Source organism: Piliocolobus tephrosceles, chromosome 3, assembly GCF_002776525.5.
Source record: "Piliocolobus tephrosceles isolate RC106 chromosome 3, ASM277652v3, whole genome shotgun sequence".
Classification (NCBI taxonomy): domain Eukaryota; kingdom Metazoa; phylum Chordata; class Mammalia; order Primates; family Cercopithecidae; genus Piliocolobus; species Piliocolobus tephrosceles.
The window spans coordinates 4427757-4455151 of record NC_045436.1 but is presented as its reverse complement, the minus strand read 5'-3'; the positions used below and the strand labels follow the sequence as shown (position 1 = coordinate 4455151).

The 27395-nt window shown below is 42.2% G+C and overlaps 1 protein-coding gene and 1 non-coding gene across 2 annotated transcripts; both read right to left on the bottom strand.

Annotated features, from left to right (window-relative positions):
* Positions 1-1469: 1469 nt before the first annotated feature.
* Positions 1470-12020, bottom strand: LRP2BP (LRP2 binding protein). Its single transcript, XM_023220991.3, has 8 exons — positions 11892-12020; positions 10738-10850; positions 9460-9573; positions 8231-8373; positions 8049-8154; positions 6767-6990; positions 4842-5016; positions 1470-1880 (listed from the first exon to the last, which is right to left on the bottom strand). Exons 1-8 carry the CDS (start codon positions 11995-11997, stop codon positions 1815-1817), a joined length of 1047 nt encoding a protein of 348 aa, XP_023076759.1. The 5' UTR covers positions 11998-12020; the 3' UTR covers positions 1470-1814.
* A 3661-nt stretch (positions 12021-15681) lies between these two features.
* LOC111548521 lies at positions 15682-15869 on the bottom strand. The gene has a single exon (XR_002733449.1). It is a non-coding gene; the product is annotated as a U2 spliceosomal RNA (small nuclear RNA).
* Positions 15870-27395: the final 11526 nt, after the last annotated feature.

Below are 27395 nucleotides of genomic sequence, written 5' to 3'. Positions count from 1 at the left end.
ATTTTGTCTCTATATTTATTTATGATAAATTGTCATTTTTCCATGAGATATCAGCTATGAATCTGATGAGAAGTCCCGAGTAGCTGGGACTACACGCCCAGCTAATTTTTGTATTTTTAGTAGAGGCGGGGCTTCACCACGTTGGCCAGACTGGTCTCGATCCCCTGACCTCAGGGTATCTGCCCGCCTCGGCCTCCCAAAGTGCTGGGATTACAGGCGTGAGCCACCGTGCCCGACCCTAAAGATTCTCGGGAGGCTGAGGCAGGAGAATGGCGTGAACCCGGGAGGCGGAGCTTGCAGTGAGCCAAGATCGTGCCACTGCACTCCAGCCTGGGTGACAGACAGACTCCGTCTCAAAAAAAAAAAAAGAGTCTTTAGGAACTGGATTAAGTATGGAGAAGAGAATATTGGTTGGGAATGTGGATCTTCAAGTGGTTGAAGGAATGTTACATGTATGGTATTAAGAGATTTGAGACAGAAATACATGACAATTTGAGATATCTCAAACCTGAGTCTGTTGAAATTTCTTCCCTTATGCAAAGACAAAATGAAGTTCAAGCAATACAGACAAGCCAGAACATGAAACCAGCGCAAATACTTTTCTGCCATTCAACAGTTTAGTGACTATCACCTCCATATTAACTGCATTTTCCCATGACGAAAAAGAAATCTTGTTTAAATCCACTGTCGGGATGGTTGTGATTTGTAAAATAAAGCCACATCATTTAATATGTTTATTTAAAAAGGGATAGTTAAGGTATCTCTGAGACCTGTCTTCGATATGTATATTTGTTTCACAAATGAATAGCCTTGTATAGTCTTAAGCATATGGATCTTACTGTTTTTACTGTCACCTTTTGCCTTCATAGATGTCATCTATATAAGGAAAGCCTTTTGCTAATTTAACAATATTTAGTTGTAGCTCTTGTAGATGATTTCATTCAGGTTTTTACCACAGGATTTTAAAAATGTAGAAAATGAGCTGAAGCACAAAGAAACAATTTGCTTTAACCTTCTTATAAATATTTTCAAATAGCAATTGCTTTTTGTTTTATTACACATTCTGCATATGTATATAGCAGTTGTTTTACTCATTACATTAAGATCTTTGAGGGAAGATTTGGAGGGGCAAGATTCAAAAGCAGTGTCTTATAACCCACTTTTTTGAAGTTTATATGTAATAAATTAGCCAATTATTTATGAGCTTTTTAAGAATAGAGGATGTCTCAAAAGGCTTAGTGCAGCTTTAGCTTTAATAACTTCAGAAGTAGAAATGCTACACACACTTATTTAAGTTTAATTCTTTAAATGTCTTTTACCCTTAATTAGTTTCGTGAATTTACATTAAAAAATTTTAAATGACTGAAACAAAATTTAAACATTATTCAAAATTCACAAAACTAAGAGACAAATTTAAAGAATTAAACTTTCAAATGATGGTTTTAAATACATTTGTATCATTTCTACTTCTGAACTTACTAAAGCTAAATTAAGTGCTTTTGGAGACTTGGTATTTAAGAAAGGAAAAAAGAGACTTGCTGTGTAGAATGGTTTTGATACTTGATATGGTCTAGGCCAGTCTGTAGGGTAAGAGGTGGACTTCTGAGGACTCTTGCAGCAATTTGACCTTGTGTCTAGTTTTCAAGGTGCAAAACTTAACCGCGTACAAATTCAAGAACGAAGTAACATGTCACCTGTAAAATACCCAGGATAGTGTAATTTGCGACGTGCAAAATAACCAGTCATAACTACTGTAAAAATACACACATTGTGCGGTGTTAGCATGGATGATCTTTGTTGAAATACATGGTGGTCTAAATTCTTTGACGAATAAGTAAGGAGTGAAGTTCATCTGCCAGTGCAGGGTTCAGACGACAAGCCTTGAAACCAAAGAGAGTCAGATATTTAGATACATTCTCATTGTTTGGGTCTTTCTTCTTCTTTTTTTTTCTTTTTTTCTTTTTTGATTCGTTTTTTAGAAGAGTAAAGTACAGTAAATTTCAAGGAAATTTGTTAAGATACTTTCTATTCTGATGTCCTACTTTAACCTCTGCAGAATGGATCAATTTGAAAAACATTGTATCAGTGCCAAGAATCAAAGGAACTTAAGCACCAATGATGGCATTGTATGTCATGAATTATTAAGATAAGTAAAATGGAAAGCATTAACATTTGGCCTCAAAGTTGTTATGATCTCAGTATGTGCATAAACAGCATCTGTAATCATCTTATTTTAAAATATATAGCTAAAGTAGTCTTATGATGTCTAAACAGTGACAAGGTGCATCATTTCTAGACTGGTAATGCGGGACAGAGTTCTCATCCAAACCCCACTCTGTGCAGAAATTGTCCCTTCAGTAGCCATGACAGTTGGTCACTAGGTGTTTGCTTGTGTGCTTCCAGTAGCAGGAAGTTGCATCTTTAGAGAAAACCTGTGTTTTTGTTTGTTTCCTGAATTGTTGTGTTAGAAAACTCTCCCTTATTTTAGGCTGGTATTTCTCTCCATGCACTCTAGAATCCTTGAAGGGTCCTAACAGAATATGTAATGCTGGTTTCACAGAAACCTAAGACTCCAGGAGGTTGGAGTCTCCCTGCCTGACGGTGGCAGAGCTGAGAGCAGGCCTGGGTCTGTCACCTCCAGGACCCAGTTACCGTCTTACAGCCTCACCGTCTGCCATAACACACTGCCTGCCATGGGCCCTGATTCCGCCCCCTCCTCACCTGTTCCCTTTCTGTGGGACACCTGCCGGTCCAGTGAAGGCCACTGTCAGGACCCCTCGTGTCCTTTTGCTCAGAGAGGTTTCTGTTCTCATGTCATGCCTCATGTGACATCATTCCAGACCCTTCACTGGTTCACTGCCTCTAAATTATCTCCATTTTATCAGTATCCCCACTGGCCCAAACTGACTACAGTATCCTCGATGCGTATCCTAGAGAGAGTCCTAGAGTACAGTATCCTACATGCAGAGTAATGGGGCTATTTTCTCCCATCATAAGGAAAATCATTCTCAGATTGGAATCTGTTTTGCTTTTTTTTTTTGAGATGGAGTCTCACTCTGTTGCCCAGGCTGGAATGCAGCGGCACAACCTCCGCTCACTGCAACACTCCTCCTCGCAGGTTCAAGCGAGTCTCCTGCCTCAGCCTCCCGAGTAGCTGGGGCTACAGGCGCATGCTACCACGATGGGCTAATTTTTGTATTTCTAGTAGAGATGGGATTTTGCCATATTGGACAGGTTGGTCTCAAACTCCTGGCCTCAGGAGTTCCCAAAGTGCTGGGATTACAGGCCTGAGCCACCGTACCTGGCCTTGTTTTGCTGCTTTATGCAGGATGACGATGTGCCACATTTCAAAATATGTTTGACTAGAGTTTTCTAAGGATATTAAGGATAGGATAGAACCTGAAATCAGCTTGGTTTGGAAATTGGTATAGTACAGAGAGCATTTTTTTTTGAGACGGAGTCCCAGGCTGGAGTGCAGTGGTGTGATCTTGGCTCACTGCAACCTCTGCTCCCAGGTTCAAGCAATTCTCCTGCCTTAGCCTCCCGAGTAGCTGGGATTACAGGCACACACTACCATGCCTGGCTAATTTTATTTTTCAGTAGAGATGGGGTTTAGTATTTTTAGTAGGGACTGGGTTTCACCATGTTGGCCAGGCTGGTCTCGAACTCCTGACCTCAAGTGATCTGCCCGCCTCAGCCTCCCGAAGTGCTGGGATTACAGGCATGAGCCACTGTGCCTGGCCAGTACAGAGAGCATTTAAATGAAAAAAGTTAGACAACCGTTATTCATACGAAGAATGGAGTAGAGGTAAATATCTTAAAGATCAGTTGCATTTGGCTGTGTGCTGTGTGTCTGTGTGTTAATATGGCTTTGATGCTCTGAAAGTTTTAATTTTAAAGTAATTTAGAGTTCCCAAACTTATCTGACATTGGAATCCCACGGGGAGCTTCAACAAATATGCTTCTGTCTCCTAGAGACCATGATTGAAATTTTCTGAAATAAGGCCTGAACTTTGGAATTTGTAAAAGATCCTCAGGTGATTTTAACATGCTGAGAAGCTTGGGAACCACTGCGGTAATATCAGAGTCAGCCAAGGGACTCAGAAGACTGTTCCTTCCCTTGTTCCCCCCTCAGGCTGAACGATCTGTGCACTACAAACACTGCTCTACCAAGTCTGCTATGATGTAATTCTAATTTTGACTCATGGATGTGATGGCACAGCTTTTTGGTTTTTCTTTAAAAAAAAAAAATCTAAACTTAGTATTCACAATGATCTCCTTTACCGCGCCCCCCCCCCGCCCCCGCAACTACCACAGCCCCTTGCTTTTTAGTTTTTAGTAGTTACTTTGAGATGTGAAATGCATTTGGGATCTAAATAAATTGATCACACGGATTAAAATATGAAAGGCTTATTTTCACTGACTACCTCAAGCTCAAGAATATCCCTCCTAAGTGGGGTAGATGTCATGCTCAAAAAAACCTTTAAACCGTATTTCATGACCGTACTAGAATGAACATATAGGTTCACACTTTTTCTAGATGAAAGACATAAACTGTTCAGCTTTAAGGTCTTAGTGCTGGGCCTTAGGCTGCAGATAGTAGCAGAATGAAAGAGTAATTTGCATCAAAATAGGGCTTTTAATCATTTGAGCTACATTATGCTAATAAGAATCTGACAATTGTCTGCAAACAATCTGCATGTCTGACAGCGTCTCTGTAGACCGAGGTTATCTGCACAGTAATTGAGTAGAAAAAACACTAATCCGTAAAACCATTCAAGTTGCAACTAAAGCCTGGCAGTTTCTCTTTGGGTGAACTGATATTTTGTTCTAACGCTTACTTTAGAATAATAGTGCTTAGCCGTTGCTTCATCCCTGGTGATGCCCAAGCCGAGCTGGAGACACCTTGCGTGGTAGAAGGATGCCATTGCCATGCCTCTGCTGATGAACTCCGGGAGACAGTCTGTGACCTGGGCAATCATGGGGATGTCGTGAACCTCATCATAGTCAGCAATCCTGAGAGGACGTAGAGTGGTGAAATGGAAAAGGACGTCAGTTATGGCGTAAGTGTTTGTAAAACGATGTGCCTAGAAACTGACCTTGTCCCTGAAGTGATTTCTCTCTGCTGCTTTGAGAACTAAGTTGTTTGCTGCGTGGTGAAGGGTTCGTATAGCCAACTCATACCGGGAGAAGACGAGCTTACCATAGTGGTGACTTTACATCGTCTCTGTAATTATGCTCAGTAGGCTCAGTCACCATTAGAAAACAAAGGTATGTTTCTTTTTTCTTGTCATATTACTCTTGGAAGTTTAATGTCACTTTGTGGATTTAAACTGCATGGAGAAGAAAGCATTTTCCACTTGTTTGGATCACGTATGGAAACATCCACCTTCAGTTTGGACATTAGCCACACAGGACCAGAAAACCCTTTCACTAGCACGTCTTTAAAAACGGACAAGGGAAAGAAGTCATCCTTTACACCCAGACACAAATACGTAGAATCGTGTGAGAATGCGATCCAGTCAACTCCACGTTAACCACAATGTTAACGGAGTAGGAATGTGGGAAATAATGGAAAACGCCAAAGATTTTAAAAGTTTTAAATGATTTAAAGTTTTAGTTCCAACTAAGACGGACACTTGCTTTGAGATACCGGCAATCACTCCTGTAAGTGGTCTGCTGCCTGGAGCCCGAGACGCTGGGGAAGCGGGTAGAAGCAGCCCCTCCCTCCCCTCATCCTCTTGTAGATCACTGCCCTGCACTAGGCCTCGGAGAGAGGGAAGACCTGGCGCTGTGGGAAGGGTGTGACTGGGAAACGCCAGCACACGCAGTCTGATGGACACTCCAGAGTACACCCAGGTCTGTGTCCCCAACACACTGCTTTTATACACTGGGTAAATAAGTGTAGGAAAGTACATGGAGCCTTACAGACTCTGGGAAAAGACGTTTTTATATATTTTATTAGATATAGTGTCAGTCTTTTAACCATATTCTCATGTTCAGTTCTTATGGAGCTATATTTAGTTGTGCAGTTATAGAACTGCATGGCCGAGGAGTGCAGGAAGAAATGAAGACGTGATAAACGTGTGATATGCCAAGCTGTGTTAAGTACACTATTATGATCCTGCTATAAAGGTATTCTCTTCTTACACATAAAGAATTGCTCCTTAAGCAACTTGCTTCAGCTAGTAGCACTGAAATCCTGAAGGCGATGGCATAGAATTGTGCCATCCAGTATGGTAACCACTAGCCATATGAATATTTATGTTCATTAACATTTAAAAGTTTAGTGCTAAGTTGCATTAGACACATGTCAAGTGCTCAGTAGCTACCATTGTTAATACCGCAGAAAGCTCTGTGAAGGATTTGGCACAGAACATCTAGTAGGCATTCTTGTCAATGCTTTCATCCAGTTTATTCCAACACTACTGCTAGGGTTTGAATAATAAGTTCCCTCCAAAATCCCAGTGTTGCTAGTGTGATCGTATCAAGAGGTGCGGCCCTCAAGAGGCGATGAGGCCATGAGAGCACCTCCCTCATGAATAGGACTAAAGGCCTTCTTATAAAAGAGGTTTCCTGTAGCTTTCCGCTGTCACGTGAGGACATGATGGTCCTCCCCTCTGGAGATTGCAGCCCTCACCAGACAACCACACCTACCTTGATCTCGAACTTCCTGGCCTCTGGAACCGTGAGAAATAAATTTCTGTTTCTTAATACCTAGTGTGGTATTCTGTTACAGCAGCACAAAACAGACAAAGACATTCACCTTTTAGAAAATGCAACACACTTTGTAAAAAATTTCATCTTATAGTAATACTCCACGAGATTCCCTTGAGCATAGACGTTTCCGCGTTCTGCGGCTTCTCTTAAGCAATGCAGGGCAGCTTCCGTATCCTGCCGGATGCCCTGTCCATACAAGTACATGAGACCAAGTGCACCCTGGGACTCCAGATTTCCGTTGCCACATGCTTCTGAATGCCAGTAAAATGCCTAAGAAAAGCACAGTTTCATCATTGTATTTATGATCCACTAGATGAAATTATAAGGGAATACTAGACAGAAAAGAAATCGGTGGTTCCTAGATAGCACTATCAATCATCTCTAGGAAAGAGCTGTAGGCCTCTGGACACATTCCACACTAGCACACATGCCTAACACTGTGTGGAGGTGAGTTCCTCTGCTGTCTCTCGCAGTGCAGATGAGGTCACAGTCCAGACAGCTTATGGCAGAGAAGGACCAGCTGCCCTAGGTTTCAGGATTTGGGGACCTTCCAGAGTAGGGATCAGGAAGGTGCCAAATAGGAACTAAGTGTCTGAAAGGCATGCGGCCCAGCAGAGGAGAGGAGACTGCTGATGGTAAGGGAGAGTTCGAGCTCCCTGTGGATTCTAGAGATGGCAGCTCCTGCGGTCAAAGACAACCCCGATAAACGCTGTACGTAGCCTCAAGCACATTTGCCTCATACTCCGCTACAGTGAATTTGAACTCGTTGACAAAATTCCAGGTGGCTGCTCATCTATCCAAAGATGGCCTTAGTTGTTATATGCCTCTTGCAAACTTGCCATTAACTCCTGTCTTACAAGCAGGACTCAGCCCCCGTTTCCTTCTCCCTATAGGATTTTTTTTGGAAACTGTTTCAACCATGGATGAAAAATTATATTCCTGTGAAAATCTTAGATGGACTTTATTTGTAACTAATTCTTAGTATATTTTATTTATTGGTATCAATTATTTCTCAAGTCACTGCTAATATTCATCTATTCATGATTAAAAGGATTTTGGCTGTAATTTCAGGGCTGTTTCTCTTCTTTTAGCTTTGATACTATAGTATACAAAATACTCTCACATTCATGGTTTCCTTCGATAGAGGTAGGGAAGGGGACATTTATAAATAAAAGGGTTTTGAGATCCTAAAATGTACACTTTCTTTACATTTTAAGGAAATATAAGAGAGATTTAAAACAACATTCCCCACCATTTTCTCAAAAAAAGTAGTGAAACAAATATTAATCTAAATAGAACACTAGCATTAACAAAGAGGGGAATGTCACCTTTTCTAACTCCTTGGGCTCCTTGGTTGAGTAATACAGCCCGAGCATACTTTGAGCCTTCACACTAGCTTTGGGATTTCCATTGTCTGCTGCGAAAAGCCACAGTCTACGAGAAAGCGAGGCACGTTATTCTTGGTTTCAGCATTCCATTCAAACCTAACCTTGTTCCCAGGTGGGATTACCTTTCGGCTTCCTCATTTGATCGTTTAACACCTTTTCCTTCATAATAAGCTCTTCCGAGGTTGTAAGCAGCTGCAAATTTTAAGTGTCTTGCTTTGGGACATGGAGAATCAAGAATTTTCTTCATATAGTCCACCCCTTTCTCCTTCAACAAAAGAAAGAGCAAAAAAACCCTAGTTTTTCGTTGTACCCAAACTGAATTTCTTTCTCCCAATAGGGCTGTGAAGTGTCCATCCCGACATGATGTGTGTAATGCTGTGAATCTGTGCCCAAGAGTTACGACTGTCCTGGATCCTGCAGGGCAAGCGGTAAGGACGAAAAGAATCTCTCAAAGTGCATTTCCTCTCCAGGCACTCCCAGCAGCTCTGGGGTATAAGAAATTTCCTTCCTTTTACAGCTGCCTGAGTTGATTTAAGTCTCAATATGGGCTTCCTTTTCTCCCTCCCTCCCATCTAATAACCCTTATCCTGAATCAGCACGGTTCTTAGAACTGACTAAAAGGCAAGAATGGCCAGGAACTTCTTTCACATTTATAATTCTTACAGTAACCTTGGGAGCCCCTAACAAACACCATCTTCCATTCAAGCATACTTTTACTGTGTGCTCATAGTTTGTATCTAATATACAAATTTTATGCATTAATACAACATCTGCTTTGTGGTCATAAGGAAAGCATAAAAGATATTCTAACCACTAGCAGGAACAGATCTGCACCCTGCACCCCCAGATCCATCAGACACAAACCTTCAAACATCACCCAAAAGAAGAAAATAATACTGGACAATCAAATATATTTTGATTTTTGTTTGAGACAGAGTCTTGCTCTGTCACCCAGGCTGGAGTACAGTGGCATGATCTTGGCTCACTGCAGCCTCCCGGGTAGCTGGGAATACAAGCATGTACCACCACGCCAGGCTAATTTTTGTATTTTTAGTAGACCCTGGCCAACATGGTGAAATCCTGCCTCTATTAAAAATACAAAAATTAGCCAGGCATGGTGGCAGTGCCTGTAATTCCAGTTACTCTTAAGGCTGAGGCAGGAGAATCACTTGAACCCGGGAAGTGGAGGTTGCAGTAAGCCGAGGTCACGCCACTGCACTCCAGCCTGGGTGACACAGCGAGACTCTGTCTCAAAAAAAAAAAAAAAAAAAAAAGTATTAAAATATAATTTTAATTGTGTCCAACAATCCACTGACAAATCTTAACCACTGTGACCAAGACACTAACTTACAGCATTCAGAATGGTCCCCAGCCCGTCATAGTGCATCACTCCTAGCTGGTAAGTGGCTTGATGGTCTTTCTCCTCGATTTCTTCAAACTGTTCTAATGCTTCTTCATACCATCCCTAGAAACACCCAGAAGATATTTAATTATTTTTATTATGAACTTTAATCCCAAAGGCACCAAGTGGCCAAGTGTTTCTGCCCAAGTTAAACACACAGTTAACAAGCAGTGCAGCCACATCTGAACCCATGCCCCATGCTGATGAAGCACGCTGTCTGCCATGGCGCTCTGCCATCCTCAGAGTGACAGGTGCACAATGAGCCCTCAGGAAACATTTGTTGCCAGGATAGATGAAGGTGCTGTTGAAAAGTGAGAGAGTAAGTGGGATATAGGTGAATAGCTGCCCAAATAGTCAACGAATGGTGAAGGACAGTCTGTCCCTTTTCAAGTCTTCCCGGGGAAATCAGTAAAAAACCGAAACTACATTACTGAAGTTGGGGGGACAGCTGGCACAGCCGTGCCTCAGTCTACTTCCCAGGTTATCCCAACAAGATGTGGAGAACGAGGGCGATTTCCTCCTATGCTGTCCAGAACAACTATAGCTGCCTCTAAGTACTAGATAAAAATCAGGGCTTCAATTATTAATATGAAGATATCTGATAATATAAATATAATTTTTTTTTGAGAGGGAGTCTCATTCTGTCACCCAGGCTGGAGTGCAGTGGCACAATCTCGGCTCACTGCAACCTCTGCCTCCTGGGTTCAAGCAGTTCTCTGCCTCAGTCTCCCAAGTAGCTGGGATTACAGATGTGCACCACCAGGCCTGGCTATTTCTTTTTTTTTTTTTTTAGTAGAGGCGGGGTTTAGCTATGTTGGAGACGCTGGTCTCCCAACTCCTGACCTCAGGTGATCCACCTGCCTCGGCCTCCCAAAGCTCTGGGATTACAGGTGTGAGCCACCGCACCCGGCCTGATAATGTAATTTGTATTATTAAATATTTTGAGCAAAAATATAAAAATTTGATTTTTAATCTATAGTGTAAAATGGATTTTATACTAAAATGACTCCCATAAATGGCTTTCGTGACATGGATTTTATGAAGAAAGGTCAGGTAGCTCCTCAAGCTGGCAGCACTGTATCCCACTGTTAAAGCCACAGCCATAGTCTATGTAATTGGACAGAATTTCCCTGGTTTAACACAGTAAGAAACTCTACATGAAATTTTTGTCTCAGGATCTAACAACAGAATTATAGGAAATGAAAACAAATAAACAAAAAATGATACCTCTTCAAAATATAGTTGACCTCTCAGGAAATATGCCAGAGTGTCTCCTTTCAGTATTCTTTCCTTCAAGAGCTTCAATGCCTTATCCACCAAATTAGCATGGGTGTAATGATCTGATTTTTAAAAGGTAAGGAATTCCATTAACCACATAATAGGAATTTTCTCTCCTGAAGTAATGAATCATATAAAATCCATCTAACACTGTTGACAATATTTCTTTCTAGTGCTGATTCCTACAGCTGGCCTCCTTAGCTCAAGGAAGAAACATTACCTGAAAAAAGGGCATGGTCACAGTACCTAACGCTGTGCCTTGTATAATAAAGCAATACGGGCCAGGTGTGGTGGCTCACGCCTGTAAATCTCAACACTCTGGGAGGCCAAGGCGGGCAGATCATCTGAGGTTGCGAGTTCAAGACTAGTCTGACCAACGTGGAGAAACCCCGACTCTCCCAAAACTACAAAATTGGGGGGTGTGGTGGTGCATGCCTGTACTCCCAGCTACTCAAGAGACTCAGGCAGGCGGAGGCTGCGGTGAGCCAAGATCGCATCACTGCACTCAAGCCGGGGCAACAAGAGCAAAACTCCATCTCAAAAACAAAAACAAAAAAAGCAATACTTGTTGATTGGTTTCGCACTAACCCTGCTTATGGCCAAGTAGAGCCCTACCAGTGCAGGGCTAGGTATAAGTCTACGCATTGGTTTGTCTTCAGTGGGCAAAGCTGTCTGGAGAGGTGAGTTAAATTCTTAATTCGAACCTTAATGAGAGCTCCTCAACCAAATGAGCAACCCATCCCTAATATAATATTTTTAAGGCTATAGAGGAAATCAGATATTTAAATAATAATTGCAAGTAAAGCATGGCATTGTTCTCTTTAACAAACACGACATCTGGCTTGTGTTTTCTAGAAGCATGTCCTTAAGTCCTGAGAGTGAACTCAAGACCTAACTATCTGTGAGACCTCACTGACGATTTGCTACCAGATAAATGAGCAATTTCACAGATTCTTGGGGGAAAACTCAAAAGGTCTATAATGATTAACCACTTCCTTGAAATCAATCAAACACAGTATTTCTTGTCTCGTTTGCCCTAGCATACAAAATGAACTGTTAGTGAAAGTATTTTCTAAGGGAAGCTTAAATATTAGGATTCGTACCAGTCTTTTCCTTTTTCCATTGGAAGGATTTTTGGTTTTTAGCAGCATATTGAGATATGGAGGCATAAAAGGGGTTCTTGGGCAACTTTTCACTGGTCAACTTCATCCTTTTTCCACAGTGTGTATTCTGTAAGCAAGAATAAAAAATAAGGTGGTAAAAATGTCTTCCTCCAGCAAAGTGGACTATTCCCACCAGGCGCTCATTATGAAAAGCATCCTTCCCTCATGGCCTAGATAGAACACCAACCACCGACTCTAGGACGTGAACGTTCTTTCCTAGGACACCAAGACCCTCCCCAGCTGAGAGACGGCCATTCTCCATGTCATTTTCCACAGCATGGCATTCACCATGAGACCTGTTTGCACGTCCTGTCTGGCTATGGGTTTATACATTAAGATGGGTCATGTCGCCCAGCACAAGCATTGCCCCTTAGGGGACCTGGTGACACTGCCCACAGAGACAGCTCTTCTGCACCGGTACTTTCTGTGCCCTTGTAACTGACACTCTTCAGACGAATCCATTTCAAATCAAAGCACGTGTCTATTTTACCTGGGAATACACTTAAGTTTAGCTGTGTTGTTCAGTTTTATCTTCCGGTCTGTATGGGATTGCCATGTTATAAGATGGACCACAGTTGAATGGTAAATCAGTGTCTTCATATAAAATGTAGAGGTCACCTCATTCGGGGTGAAGGAGTCCAGGTTGGCCTACGCTGAGGGTACTGAGACAGCAAACTCAGTTGTTGCTACGCTTTTGTGTTTACTCCTTGGCATTCCACTGTTACGGCTTACTTTCACCAATCAGAAACAAGCTTCCAGCAAAGGTTCCTGATTGGTGGTCAAGAGAAGAAATCAAGAGACCCTTAGTGTGATTGGAAAGCTGCATTTTTATATCATTACATGATGCTCTTTGAGACGGTAAGTTGCTTAAGTGAGAATGAAATGCAGAAAAAAGGAACATTTAGTAGAGGAAAAAAATCACTGAATTATCTTTGTGATTTTGGAAGAGTCATTTAATCTTTTTAAGAGTCAACTTCCTCATCTTTCGTTTGGACTATAGGTGGTCTGAATTAGAGGATTTTATAATGTTTCTTTTTAGATATATACAATTCTTGATTATGTAATTCCCCAAATCTTATGGCTGCCTTTAGTGAATATAAAATTTCCCAATGAGCTTTACTCAGGGGGAAGCAATATTAGGTAAGGTATTAAGAAGAAAATCCCTATACGATGATGCAGATAGCGCTCATTTATGACTGAGAGATTGGATATGGAAGTTTTATTTTCACTGAAGACATTAACTCAATATGTTACTTCTTCAAAAAGGCTAAGAAAAAACTGGGCATATTCAGGAAGGGCATCAGAAATGAAACAAATCAGAAAACAATACCTTACCTTATTTAAACTCATGTTGCCTTTTGTGGTTAGAAGACTGCACATGGTTTTTGTTGCTGTAGCTTAAAAGAAGTTTTGGAGACATTTGGAAAACAAAATCAAAGATTTTTGAGCTCTTATTAAATGCCAAGTATTGACCTTTGTTGTAAGGCTTTCTAGGCAGCTCCGACAAAATTTTATGAAATAAGGTCCATTATGAGACTCATTTAATGTATGGGGAAACCAAGGGACAGTGGGGAAGTAACTTACCCAAGGCCACAGGGCTAGATAAGGACAGGTAAGCAGAACAGCCGGCATGTCACAGCACCTGCGCACTTCTCTCTTTCTCTCTCTCTCTCTCTCTCTCAGGGTCTCACTCTGTCATCCAGGCTAGAGTGCAGTGGTACAATCATAGCTCTCACTGCAGCCTCAATCTTCTGGGCTCACGTGATCCACCCACCTCAGCCTCCCAAGTACTTGCGACTCCAGGCATGTGCCATCACATCCAGCTAATTCCTTAGATTTTTTGTAGAGATGGGGTCTCCATGTTATGCAGGCTGGTCTCAAGTTCCTGGGTTCCAGCAGTCCTCCTGTTTCAGCTTCCCAGTGTGCTGGGGTTACCAGAGTGAGTCACCGTGCCCAGGCTGCACTTCTTTATTCTATTCTGTCTTTCCAAAAAGCAAAACTCTCCAAAAAGCAAAACTAATATGAGCTTTTAACATGACAAGTCTCTTGTAAGAGGATAATCCAAAATTTAGTACTTTTTTAATTAGAAAAAATGAACACAAAGAGAAGATTGAAAACAGCAAGAGGATGTATTTATCTCTGCCAAATCTTGGGATTAGGTATAAAATCATTATTTGAAACTTAACAACTCTTTGCATAATATGTTGTAAATTTAGAAAATTCTATAATAGAAATTGTAGACAGTAATTGATAATATAGAATCTGAAAGAAATCTGTGATTTTAAGGGAAAAGCAGGTGGCATGGATGCTAAGGGTGTCCGTCTCAGATCCTCTTTCAGAGGTGGTGCCCCCTCATCCCCAGCTACTGTGGATGTTGAAGGAAAACAGCTCACAGCTGTTCCTTCTCCATAGCTTTGTCCACAGCCACACAAGTCCCCTCCTCCAGGACACTTTGCTCCCTCTTTCTTGGAGACAGGCCACTCCCCGATTAGGAGAGCCCGTCTGCCACGCATCTTGAGCATCCCTGCACATTCTTGCTGGATGTGTCAAGAATGCAAGGCTGGCTCTGCTCGTTACATGGGCCATTCTCAAGGTTGTGTTTGCAGCAAGTAATCTTGAAGAAGAAGGCAATGTCTCCTCACAGACAAACAGCAGGGCTGCTTCTCTAAAGAGCAGTGGATCCTCCAAGGGAAGGGTTCCTCTGTTATAACGCGGTGTTCCTCCACTATAACACCGCGCTCCCCCGCTATAACGCTGCGCTCCCCGCTATAACGGCGCGTTCCCCGCTATAACGCCACGTGCCCCCGCTATAACGCGTGTTCCCCCGCTATAACGCCGCGTTCCTCTGTTATAACGCAGCCCACAGAGCGTGCGGGAATCCATAATGGGCCCTCTGTGTCACCTCTGTGGGTACTGGGGGAAGGGAGAACTGGCTCAAGCATCATGCTGACACTCTGGTTATGGCTTCTGCTGTAAGAGAAAGTCATTTGTTTCGAATCCAAGAGTCTTGTGTCTTCTGCCAGCATCCATGAAACAGGCTGGCTTGTTAGTTGTTAAGCAGGGTAGAATTGCAGACCCTGTACAGTCCTGACACCCCTTAGCCTCAAGGTGAGATAAATTTGGTAGTGTAATTGTGCTCTGTGAGGTCAGAATGAAGTTAGTTCCTACGTGAGCCCACATTCTTGCTGAGCATGTCTCCTGCGCTGTTCTCCTGAGACCACCCCCCGGTATACACTTGAACAAAAATCCCTAGGCCGGGCGCGGTGGCTCAAGCCTGTAATCCCAGCACTTTGGGAGGCCGAGACGGGCCGATCATGAGGTCAGGAGATCGAGACCATCCTGGCTAACACGGTGAAACCCCGTCTCTACTAAAAATACAAAAAATTAGCCGGGCGAGGTGGCGGTGCCTGTAGTCCCAGCTACTCGGGAGGCTGAGGCAGGAGAATGGCGTAAACCCGGGAGGCGGAGCTTGCAGTGAGCTGAGATCCGGCCACTGCACTCCAGCCTGGGCGGCAGAGCCAGACTCCGTCTCAAAAAAAAAAAAAAAAATCCCAATAAGAACTCTGCTTCTGGGGAAGTAAACCTAAGACAATGGACATATGGAAGAAAATATATTTATTCTTATCTTTCTACAGCTGGCATAATAAAGGATAACTCTCCTTCCCATAACATGTTAGAGCATATTGTGCATGGTATGTATGGTCTAGTATGTGAATGTTTTTTGGAGCAGGGAAGGCGCAGCGTTCTAGGAGGTACCGCAATACCATGTCCATGTGTGGGGTTGGAGCAAGCTCCTATTGCATCTCCCTGCTGCAAAAATGCATTTAATCTCTTGTCTTCAGATAGAGGATGGATCAGATATTAAATTGACAAGAATAGATATTATACTTGATCTTGACCAAAAAGTTGAGAAGCAACAGTATGTGAAATGTTTGATATTGCGAACAGGACTAAAGTTAGCTGTTATTGAATAATGTTATTGATGAATAACGTTATTGAAAATGCTCAGTGGCAGGAAGGGAAGAACGACCTGAGAGTAGGGATTCTATAGAGAGAAGGAACATTAGATCTGCTTCTCTAACAATTAGCAGGGTCAAGCAGAACTACAGACTCGAGCCGCCTCCTGAGGGCTGGAAGAAAATGAATGACTATTTCCTCAAAGATTCAGACAAGTTATGACTCCTCTGTGGTTATGATGAGCAGATATTAGAATCAGAATGGAAGTATCAAGAAATGATTAACTTCTTGAAAACCCATGGAAAAGAGAGAAGTGTTTGGAATAGACCAGGTCCTCGTAACTAAAAAGAGGTGCGTACTAGTGAGGAACGATTAAGCAAGACTTATCATAATATTGAAAACTTGTATTTAACTTTTCAAGTTTAAAAAATTAAATGTTGAATAGATACAAACAATTTTCAGATATATAAATAATGAATAACAACTATACAATTAACATCCAAGTCACTCTCTTTTTTTAGAGATGGAGTCTCGCTCTGTTGCCCAGGCTGGAATGCAGTGGCACAATCTCGGCTCACTGCAACCTCTGCCTCCAGGGTTCATACCATTCCCCTGCCTCAGCCTCCTGAGTAGCTGGACTACAGGTACATGCCGCCACACCCAGCTAATTTTTTTTGTATTTTAGTAGAAACAGGGTTTCATCATGCTGTCGCTCAATTTCTTAAAATCATGTTATCTTTAAGTCTCTTGTACACCCCTGTGTGATTTCCACCCATTTCCTTCCACGCATTTCCACCCATTCCTCCCACCTGCCACCCCTACCCAAGCACCCCTATCCTCTCCACAAGCTGCTTTTGCATATGTTTCTTGGTCATTCGTCTTTTCTCTTCTCTTAATGTTTAAGTCTTTTTGCCTTTGGGTTGTGTTGTTGATTTGTAGTTCGTATTTCAGGAGTGTCTCATAAACCGCATACATTTAGATTTGTTGATGTGTTGTTTATACCTAAGCTGATAATCTTTGAATATTACCGGAACATTTAGCTCTTTTACATTTATTTTAATTACCACTGAATTGAAATTATTTCTTATTTTGTACTTTCACTCTATCTACCTTATTCACGTTTCGTTTTTTATTGTATTGCCTTTTTGATGGATTTACTGGGTATTTATTAGATTGACTAGATATTTATTATGTTTTGGGAATTTTGAGCTTCCTGTCTTGGATTGGTGTCTTTTATTAGCTCTCAAAGATTCTCAGGGATAATTTATTTGTGTTAGTTTCCTAGAGCTGCTAAAACAAAATATCAAAAACTTTGTGGCTTAAAAGAACAGAAATTTCTTCTCTCACAGTTCTGGAGCCTAGAAGTCCAAAATCAACGTGTTAGCAGGGCCATGCTTCCTCTGGCCCTAGGGAAAAATCATCCTAAGTATCCCCCACCAGCTTCTAGTGGTTGCTGGTGATGTCTGATGTTTCTAGGCTTGTAGCTGCGCAACTCAACCTCTGCCTCTGTGTTTACATGGCCTTCCCTTCATGTCTCCTCTATCTCTGTGTGTTCTCTCCTCCCTCTTATGAGGACACCAGTCATTGGAGTTGGCACCCACCCTAATCCAACATGACTTCCTCTTAACTTGATTACATGGAAAATATCCTATTTCCAAAGAGGTTCACATTCACAGGTTTCAGAAGTTAGGACTCAGGTGTATCTTTGGCTGGAAACACAAGTCAACCCACCATGCTCTTCAGAGGTCCCAGTCTATTTCATTTTTCTCTCCAGCATTTTGATAAGACCTTCTCCTCATGTCTCTTAAGTTTGCCTTTCAGATTTTCCATGTTTTATTTTCTCTCTGACACACTGGGTAATCTCTTCAGTAACCTCTCCCTTTTTATTAATTCTCTCTTTAGCCACATCTAGTCTGCTGTTAAAGCAATCCATTTAAAAACTGTTTACTGAAGTAAACGAAAGATACAGAAATGTATACATAAGTTTACAGCTTGATAAATTTTCACAAGCCAGACATATCCATGTAACTAGCTCTCAGATCAAGAAAGAGATCCTCATCAGCACTTTTGAAGTCCTGTTGTATTCCCTTCTGGTCACTGCGTGAACTCAAGTGTAAATCCTATATGCACCTGTAATGGCACAAGTTACTTTTTCTTGTTTTTTACACTATATAAATGGAATCATACAGTGTGTAATATTTTGTGTCTAGCTTCTTTCCCTTGACATTGATTCATCCATTTTGTTGTGTTAGCTGTAATTTTTTTTCCTTCATATTGTTGTATTACATGGTGTGAATATATCACAATTTATCTTTTCTACTTGATGGACTTTGGGCAGCTTCTGTTTTGGACTATTAGGAACATTCTTGTGCCTGCTTTTTCCTGAAAATTTGTATATATTTTTGTTGGGGATAAACATTGTAGTAGTAGTTACTGGATCAATGAGTATGCATAGTCAGCTTTTGTAGATACTGCCAAATAGTTTCCAAGTGATTGGGCACAAAATCCCTTTTTAAATTAATTGCTGGTTTAGATTTCTGGTAGTTTGAGTAATTTATGGGAAGACTGCTTGGTTCATTTGAATTCTGAATGTAAAGCATCCATTCCATTAGGCTGACTTATCAGGAGTCCTAGTAAAAAGTTTTCAGTTGTGCTGACTGTGACAAGTATGAGACAGCCTCTAATTCAGGCTGAAGAGTCCTGGCTATTTCCAAAGAGGGACAGGAAACTACTGCTGTTTTGGGGGGCTTCAGTCTGTTCTTCAGAAGAATGTGAGGAAATTATTGTATGGCTCATCCTGCATCTTTATACTTCTGATTTCCTGAATTAACATTTATGTTAATCCACTTGTTACACTTTTTACAAATTGAGATATAATTCGCATACCATAAAATTCACCCTTTTAAAATGTACAATTCAGAGGTTTTTAACATAATTACAAAGTTGTGCAACCATTACCACTATGGAATTCCAAAACCTTTTCATCATCCAGAAGAAACCTGTAGCATCGGCAGCCACTCCCCATTCTCCTCACCCCTTTGATTCCTGGCAAGTGCTAATCCACTATCTGTCTCTACGGATTTGCCTATTTTGGGTATTCTATATAAATGGAATCATAGAACACGTGGTCTTTTATGTCTGGCTTCTTTCACTTCGCATAATGTTTACAACATTCATGTCCTTTGTTGCATGTGTCAATATTTCATTCCTTTTATGGATGATTAACATTTCATTATATGGATATATCACATTTTAAAAAAATCTGTTCATCAGTTGATAAGCACTTGGATTGTTTCCAGCTTTGGCCTATTATGAATAATGCTGCAACAAACATCTGTGTACTAGTTTTTGTGAGGATATATGTTTTCAATTCTCTTGGGTACGTATCTAGGAGTGGAATTGCTGGGTCGTATGGTAATTCTATGTTTGACATTTTGGGAAAATGCCAATCTGTATTTCAAAGGGGCTGTACCATTTCATATCCCTACCAACAGTGTGTAAGGTTCTACAGCCTCACCGACACTTTTGTTGCCCATCTTTATTATCGTCATCCAAGTGGATGTGAAGTGCTATCTCGTTGTTTTGATTTGCATTTCTCTAATGAAAAATCATGTTGAGCATCTTTTCCTGTGCTTCTTACCCAGTTTGCATCTGCATTTGTAAATGTCTATTCAAAGCCTTTGCCCATTTTCCAGTTGGGTTATAATAGTTCTTTACATATTCTACATACTAGTCTCATACCAGATATATAATTTATAATTTTTTCCCAATGTGAGGATTTTTTTCTTTAATAGTTTCTTTTGATCTGAAAACCTTTTTATTTTTAATGCAGTCCAGTTTTTCTATTTTTTCTTTTCTTGCCTGTGTTTTAGGTGTCACATCTAAAAAAAACCATTGCCTAATCCAAGGTCACGGTTAACCCCTGTGTTTTCTTCTAAGAGTCTTATATTTACTCTTATATTTAGGTCTTTGATCCATTGAGTTCATTCTGTATATGAGGGAAAGGTCCAAATTAATTCTTTTGCATGTGGATATCCATTTGCCCAGTACCTGTTTGTTGAAAAGATCATTCTTCCCTCATCATTTGTTATACTTCCACCTCAGTAGTTGTGTTTTGAAGTATGTATATTACATCTTTTATAGGCAACTTTGCATTTAAAACTTTGTGCTCTGAACCCTCTAATTGTATTCAGGCTGGGTGTGGTGGTTCATTCCTGTAGTCCCAGAACTTTGGGAGATCAAGGTGGGAGGATCACTTGAGGCCACAAGTTCAAGACAAGGCAGGGCAACATAGTGAGGCCCTGTCCTTCCAAAAAAATTAAAAATAAAAAAATTAGCCAGGTGTGGTGGTGCACACCTACAGTCCCAGCTACTCAGGAGGCTGAGGTGGGATGATTCTTTGGGCCCAGGAGTTTGAGGCTGCAGTGAGCTATGATTGTGCCACTGCACTCCAGCCTGGGTGACAGAGCAAGACCCCATCTCCAAAAACACACTACTGCTGCGAAATGGGTTTTAAGTATGTTAGTGTCATTTGTGGGTTGTGTACCTATGCAGAAAACAGTGAACACAGCAGGCCCGAGGCTGCCATCTTTATAAGGGCATGGTGGCAAGGCTGGCATTTGGCTGACATCAGGAACTTGGCACTTCCATCCCCTAACTGGTAAGACTGGTTTTGCTGTGTTTCAACTGCTGCACAAACAATGTGATCTGTGGTGAGTATCTGCTTTCCTTGTGGGATTCTGTCATTGTGGTAGCTGCGAGGCAGAGGACATCTCCCCTGGGCTTCCTCAGGGACAGACACTGTGCACACGTCCCTGCATTCTTCACCACTGGAGACAGGCGGAGGCGCCGTGTGTTTCCTCATGGAAGAGAGAGAACGTAAGCCTGGGCGTGGGTTTCTTCGGATTCCACCTGTGCCTTTGTTGTTGTTGCTAATCTTGTTGTGTATTCCTTTGCTGTAATAACTGTTGCCCATGAGTACAACTCTATGCTGAGTCCTAGTCCTGACACAGTACCTGCTATGCTTAGAGTGTGTGTCCCTCCAAAGTTCACATGTTGCAACTTTACCCTCTAAGGTGATGGTATTAAGAGGTGGAGCCCCAGGGAGTGACGGGACCACGAGGGCTCTGCTCTTGAGGATGGGATGTGTGCCCTTAGGAAAGGGTTAGAGGGAGACAGCTCACCCTTTTGCCATTCTGCCTTCTGCCGTGTGAGGACGCAACAAGGCACTGTCCGGGAAGCAGACGGTGAACTCTCACCAGACACTGAAACTGCCAGTGCCTTGATTTTGGACTTCCCAGCCTCCAGAACTATGAGAACTCAATTTCGGTTGTTTATAAATTACCCAATCTAAGGAATTTTGTCATAGAAGGAGAAACAGACTAAAACAGCACCCTAGACTATGTCATATAAATATGAGCCTAGACATTCCATTTAACTTTCAATGGGCCAAGTGTTTCAAGTTTCTGGGTTTTTTAAATTAACTAAATTGTATTTGCTGATGCTTCTGACTGGCTCTCTTACACTTAATAGTTGGCCTAATCCAGTGTTGAAATGAAATAATGAATAACTGTATTTAAAGTTCTTTTAAAACTGAGGTTCAACACTGAGGTTCCTGTCATACTAGATAATATTCCTAGTGCCCACGAAAACAGAGATAAATCAGCCTCCCTGGTAAACCCTCCAAACCCATGTTTACTGTTCTTTTTCCTTTCAGTACTATTGCCTAATAGTAATTTTTAAAACCCCCATAGTGTTCATATAGTAATTGGAAACACCATCTACACATATATGATGAAAAATTAGAAGACAATAACTATTACTGAGATCTCAAAAGACAATATTGATTCAGGCAGTAGCTTTCTGTTCTTCCCGCTCCGCGCCCTCCCCGCACCGCCCCTCCACTTCCAGCTACATCCATTTGTGTGTTTAAAACAAAAGTGCTTTTTCCCCACGCCCTTCCTTTTGGGTGTGGCAGATTTACACCATCAGGCCCTGAAGAGAGGAAAAGTGGGGAAAGACAGGATGTGTTTAGGACCAGATAAGCTGTGGCGAGCACGGGATGAAAGAGTCCAGTAGCTTTTGATTCTATTTTTCTCCGATTTACCATGTGTTCTGTGATCAAATAAAACAGGCTAAGAAACACTGATGCTCAAAATCTTCCTGCCGTTTGTGTGGGACCCACACGTCCATCTGTCCTGTTCCCAATGGGGAAAACTTTGTTGGCAGTTACAGCTGCCGGGTCCTCGCTGGAGCTGATACTGTTAGAGCTATAAATACACGCTGGGCTGGTATAACCCCCCCCCCCCCCCCCGAGGTCAGCTAGTAAAATACACGAGTAGAATTCCTTAAAGTATGTGATAATTGCTCATCACCATCCAAGTGTGGCATAAATCATAAAAAGAATGGACAAAATCAGGGTCACAAAGAGAATTGAAAAAAATCTGTCACAACCAAAATTTACATTGACTTCTGTCCTAGAGTATGGGAACCACACTGAACAGAAACCACATAAATCTTTTATACAGTATTCCTCTGCAGCCCTGTTAACGTTGCTTGTCACCCCACCTCCCCATGTCCCTGGACAAACTGCATGTATGGTAACATCATCCCAGGCTGGGCGCGGTGGCTCACGCCTGTAATCCCAGCACTTTGTGAGACTGAGGCAGGCGGATCACGAGGTCAGGAGTTCAGGACCAGCATGGCCAACATGGTGAAACTCCATCTCCACTAAAAATATAAAAATTAGCCGGGCGTGGTGGTGTGCGCCTGTAATCCCAGCTACTCGGGAGGCTGAGACAGGAGAATTGCTTGAACCCGGGAGGTGGAGGTTGCAGTGAGCTGAGATCACAACACTGCACTCCAGCCTGGGCGACAGAGCAAGACTGTCTCGGAGGGGAGAAAATGCAGAAACAACGTCATCTTATACTGTCAGGCTCAAGGTGTCTGCGGTCTTATCTTCAGGGGAAGTTGTGTCTTTCTCAGGGAAGATACAGATTTCAATTTAGAGCAAGACAGAGAGAAGTTATGTTCAGAGAGGAAAATGCAGTATTCTAGTTGAAATGAAAAACAAAACAAAGATTCCTGGTATCACCATTATTATGCAGTAACATTTGAGAAGTTCTGGACAAACAATCAAACACAAAACGATACATTTTTAAAAGAAGTATAATTATCTTTCTTGGACATGATGATTGGGTCTCTGGAAATCCAAAGGGATCAGCTTAAAGGCTGCCTCATGTGATTAGCTCAGGAAAGTGGCAGGCTGTGAAATCAATGGACAGAAATGAAAAGTATCTCTTTCATAGCCAAGGAGAAAGTACATTGGGCAAGGAATGCTCATTCACAATAACACAAAAATATAAAATATGTGGGGATCACCTCAGATAAGTGTCTATGACCTATATGCAGAAAACTATTAACATTTTAAATATTAATTTTAAAAATCCAGGCGTCGGTCAGAGGCCCAGAAAGTGGCGGGCAGAGAGGACAAGGGAAAAGGCTGGGCTCCAGCCTACCTCGGAGCTCTTGAGGGCAAGGGGCAGGTGGATTCCAGCCATTTCTGTGCTTTGGAAAAGCTGCCTGATGGTGTTTTAGTCTTTGCACAAGCTGCATCCTCACTAGTCCTGGGCAAACCTTTGGCTATAGGAGACAGATACACCCCAGCGTGACTCCCGGACCCTGGAGACTGCACCGTCCAGCAGTGCCCGGGACTCTCATAAACGGAGGGGTCAGTAGAAACGTAGTTGCTTTGGACTGACTGAAAGGACCAGCTAGTGGTGACAAGCTGAGGCACCAGCACTACGAAGGCCACTGAGCTGAGGACAGAGTCCGTTGGATGCCCTGGAGACATGTACATACATGATGTTTACTGTTATATCAAAGTAAAGCAGCAAGGGGAGAAAAGACCCTAGGTGTAAACACATCAAATCCATTGTGTTGGCTGCGCACAGTGGCTCATGGCCTGTAATCCCAGCACTTTGGGAGGCCAAGGTGGGCGGATCACCTGAGGTCAGGAGTTCGAGACCAGTCTGGCCAACATGGTGGAACCCTGTCTCTACTAAAAATACAAAAATTAGCTGGGCTAGTGGTGGGTGCCTGTAATCCCAGCTACTCGGGAGGCTGAGGCATGAGACGAGGGGCAGAGACTGCAGTGAGCCGAGATTGCACCCCTGCACTGCAGCCTGGGCAACAGTGAGACTCAGTCTCAAAAACAAACAAACCAACAAAAAACCACTGTGTTGAACTGTGGATTACGTGCAGGTGTATAATGCCTTAGCTGAAACCTTGGGAACAGATACGTTTTAGAATGAAGACGTGTTTGGATTTTGGAATTGTCACACAACGTACAAATAACATATAACACATGTACCCCCTACTGCAGAACCACCTGGGCATGGTCTAGAATTGCACCCTTTGCCATAATTGTATTTCTGCAGTAAAATGTAATATTGTTCACAAAAAGTGGAATAAACACTAAATAAAGTCTCAGGTGTGTGCAGGAAAGATGATCTTGCTGCCTTAAGAATTATAAAAATACTTTGTTCAGACCTTCATGTATTTTTGAATTGCAAGTAAGAGACTGTGGACCTGTACATTTCTCTTCTCTATTTCTCAAAATTTCCGTAATATTGTCCTGAAGTTACAAATGTACTGCCGTTGGCCACAGATGGACAGCCATAAGGCTATCTGTCCTTGCCCACAGCAGCTCCGTATTCCCCACAAGGTCCCCACCCCGCTGGATAACGGGTTCTTGCCGAGGCGGGCAGCGTCTTCACACCAGAGCTAGAGAAGCCAGCCCCCAGCCCCGTGCCTCCTCCCACGTCTCGAGGTCTTGAAGGCTCTCTCCCGCCTCGGGTTCTGAGGCAGGGGTGGAATGAAGGCCTCTGGACCTGATTCCTCCCTAACTCCTTTTCCCCACTGTCCCGCGGAAGTGGAAAGGCTGTGTGGTGGGCCCTCGACAGGAAAAGCGATGCAGTAGGCCAAGGACAGGCTGGCTCTAGGGGATGCCCCTGTGGTATGTACACTGCCCCTTAAGTTCACTGAATTTAAACCTAAGCTAATATTATCAGGCCTGTGGCACAGCTAGAAACCCAGATGATGGAGGAGTTCCATGGCGTGTAAGGCAGAGATTCAGACTCAGAAATTAGGGAGGTCGCTTCTCACATCCCACATGGTAGGAGATGAAGTCTGAGGTAAGAGTAGCCCAGTGCTCTTCTGATCTGATGAGAATGCGTTAAGCTGGTTTCCTGAGGGTCAAGGCGATCAAGTCTGCTGTACAAGCAATGTCTCATCCTTATTCCCAATATTAATTAAACCTTTGATACTGCCGTGTCCAAGGTCTTATTTCTGCCTACCGAATAACTCAAGATCTTGGGCTCCCAGATTTCCCTTTCCTTTTACTAGCCCTATCATCTACTATCTATCTATCTATCTATCTATCTACTTATCAATCACCTATCTACCTACCTACCGAACCTGCCTAACCTACCTAGCCTGCCTACCTATCAAGCCTACCTAGGTTATCTATCTATCTATCTATCTCCCTATCTATCTATCTACCTATCTATCTATCTAGGACTTCTAGTAAACACAGGTTCAGTAAAAATGAACCTTAAGCTTTTTCTTCCTCTACCTCATAGTGTTCTCACAGCAGTTGAAAGAAAATGTTTCAAATGATAAATTATACAAATAAATAATGCTTTTTCTGAAAGTATGCTATGTATTCATCTACTGTCTTTATATTCTTCAAATGAGGAAAATAGGTTACACAACAAATATTTCCTTACAATAACTCAAATTTGTCAAAATGTGTTAACATCCTACTCAAATTAATCTTTGTTCCTAAGAGGAGAAAAAGTATAAAATGCTAATCTTACTAATAAAATAATCATATTATTATTATTTTTGAGACGGAGTCTTGCTCTGTTGCCAGGTTGGAGTGCAGTGGCGCAATCTCAGCTCACTGCAACCTCCTCCTCCTGGATTCAAGCAATTCTCCTGCCTCAGCCTCCCAAGTAGCTGGGATTACAAATGCCAGCCACCACGCCCAGCTAATTTTTTGTATTTTTAGTAGAGACAGGGGTTCACCATGTTGGCCAGGATAGTCTCGATCTCCTGACCTCATGATCCGCCCACCTTGGCCTCCCAAAGGGATTGCAGGTGTGAGCCACTGTGCCTGGCCTTTTAATTTTACTTACTTATTTATTTTGAGACGGAGTCTCGCACTGTTGCCCAGGCTGGAGTGCAATGGCGCGATCTCGGTTCACTGCAACCTCCACTTCCCAGGTTCACGTGATTCTCCCACCTCAGCCTCCCAAGTAGCTGGGATTACAGGCACACGCCAGCATACCCAGCTAATTTTTTGTATTTTTTAGTAGAGACGGGTTTCACTATGTTGGCCAAACTGGTCTTGAACTCCTGACCTCGTGATCCGCCCACCTCACCCTCCCAAAGTGCTGGGATTACAGGCGTGAGCCACCGTGCCCGGCCTAAAATAATAATTAAAACAAGTGAATAACAATGTAATATATGATGCTGAGATAAGTTCTATTTAGAGTATATATCTAGTATTCTACATTTTCCAGGCACTTTAAATGACCTTCATTAAAAAAAAAAAAAAAACTGAGTTTCAAACTTTTGAGTGTCTCAAATCATCAAGTAAATCATTTTTAGTTATCCAATTTTATGCAGGTGCAATTGGTAATACAAATTTCTGACAACCTTAGTATCTGTTCATCTGCGGTCCTTATATTCTTTAAGTGAAAGAACCAGACTGCACAGTAAACACAGTAGGAGCCCTCTAACCTGGCATTCTTGGGGGTGGCAGGAGGTCAAACAAGAATGACAGTGGAGATTAATAAAAGAGTGTCCAAAAATGCCATGTGCACTTTACACTCAAAACGTGCAAAAAAAATTAGTTATTTCCCAATCTTTTCATTTAGGGCCAGAAGTGATTTAACTAGTGTTCGACTGTGAGAATTTAGCGTTGTCTTGCATAAACTATGGGCGTAAGAATTCCAGATTAGGTTTCTTTAAAATGGAGTATAAATTTTAAAATGCCCATAAACAATCCAAATACAGAATTCTTTCCCCCATCTTTTACAGTTGACTTAATATTCTCATCTACTTCAAAACAATTTTCTGTAGTGACTTGACTTTGAAAGCATTCATTTTCTTAAAAACAAGCTCTCATGTCTTACTCATATCTCATCAGTTACATAATATTTAATTGAGGCCAGGCAGGGTGGCTCATGCCTGTAATCCCAGCACTTTGAGAGGCCAAGGCAGGCAGATCATATGAGGTCAGGAGTTCAAGACCAGCCTGACCAACACGGTGAAATCCTGTCTATACTAAAAATACAAAAAAATGAGCTGGGCGTGGTGGCACACGCCTGTAGTCCCAGCTACTAGGGAGGCTGAGGCAGGAGAATCGCTTGAACCTAGGAGGCAGAGGTTACAGTGAGCTGAGATGGTGCCACTGCACTC

Bases quoted from the DNA above. Each gene is read 5' to 3' on its own strand.
- LRP2BP (XM_023220991.3), bottom strand. From the start codon at position 11,997: ATGAAGTTGACCAGTGAAAAGTTGCCCAAGAACCCCTTTTATGCCTCC. The intron at 8,374-9,459 runs GTAAGTTAGTGT...CTTTTGTTGAAG, and splicing joins TGGGGACCATTCTGAATGCT to GAGAAAGGGGTGGACTATAT. The intron at 5,017-6,766 runs GTGAATGTCTTT...ACGTCCTCTCAG, and splicing joins TGTGTTGCATTTTCTAAAAG to GATTGCTGACTATGATGAGG.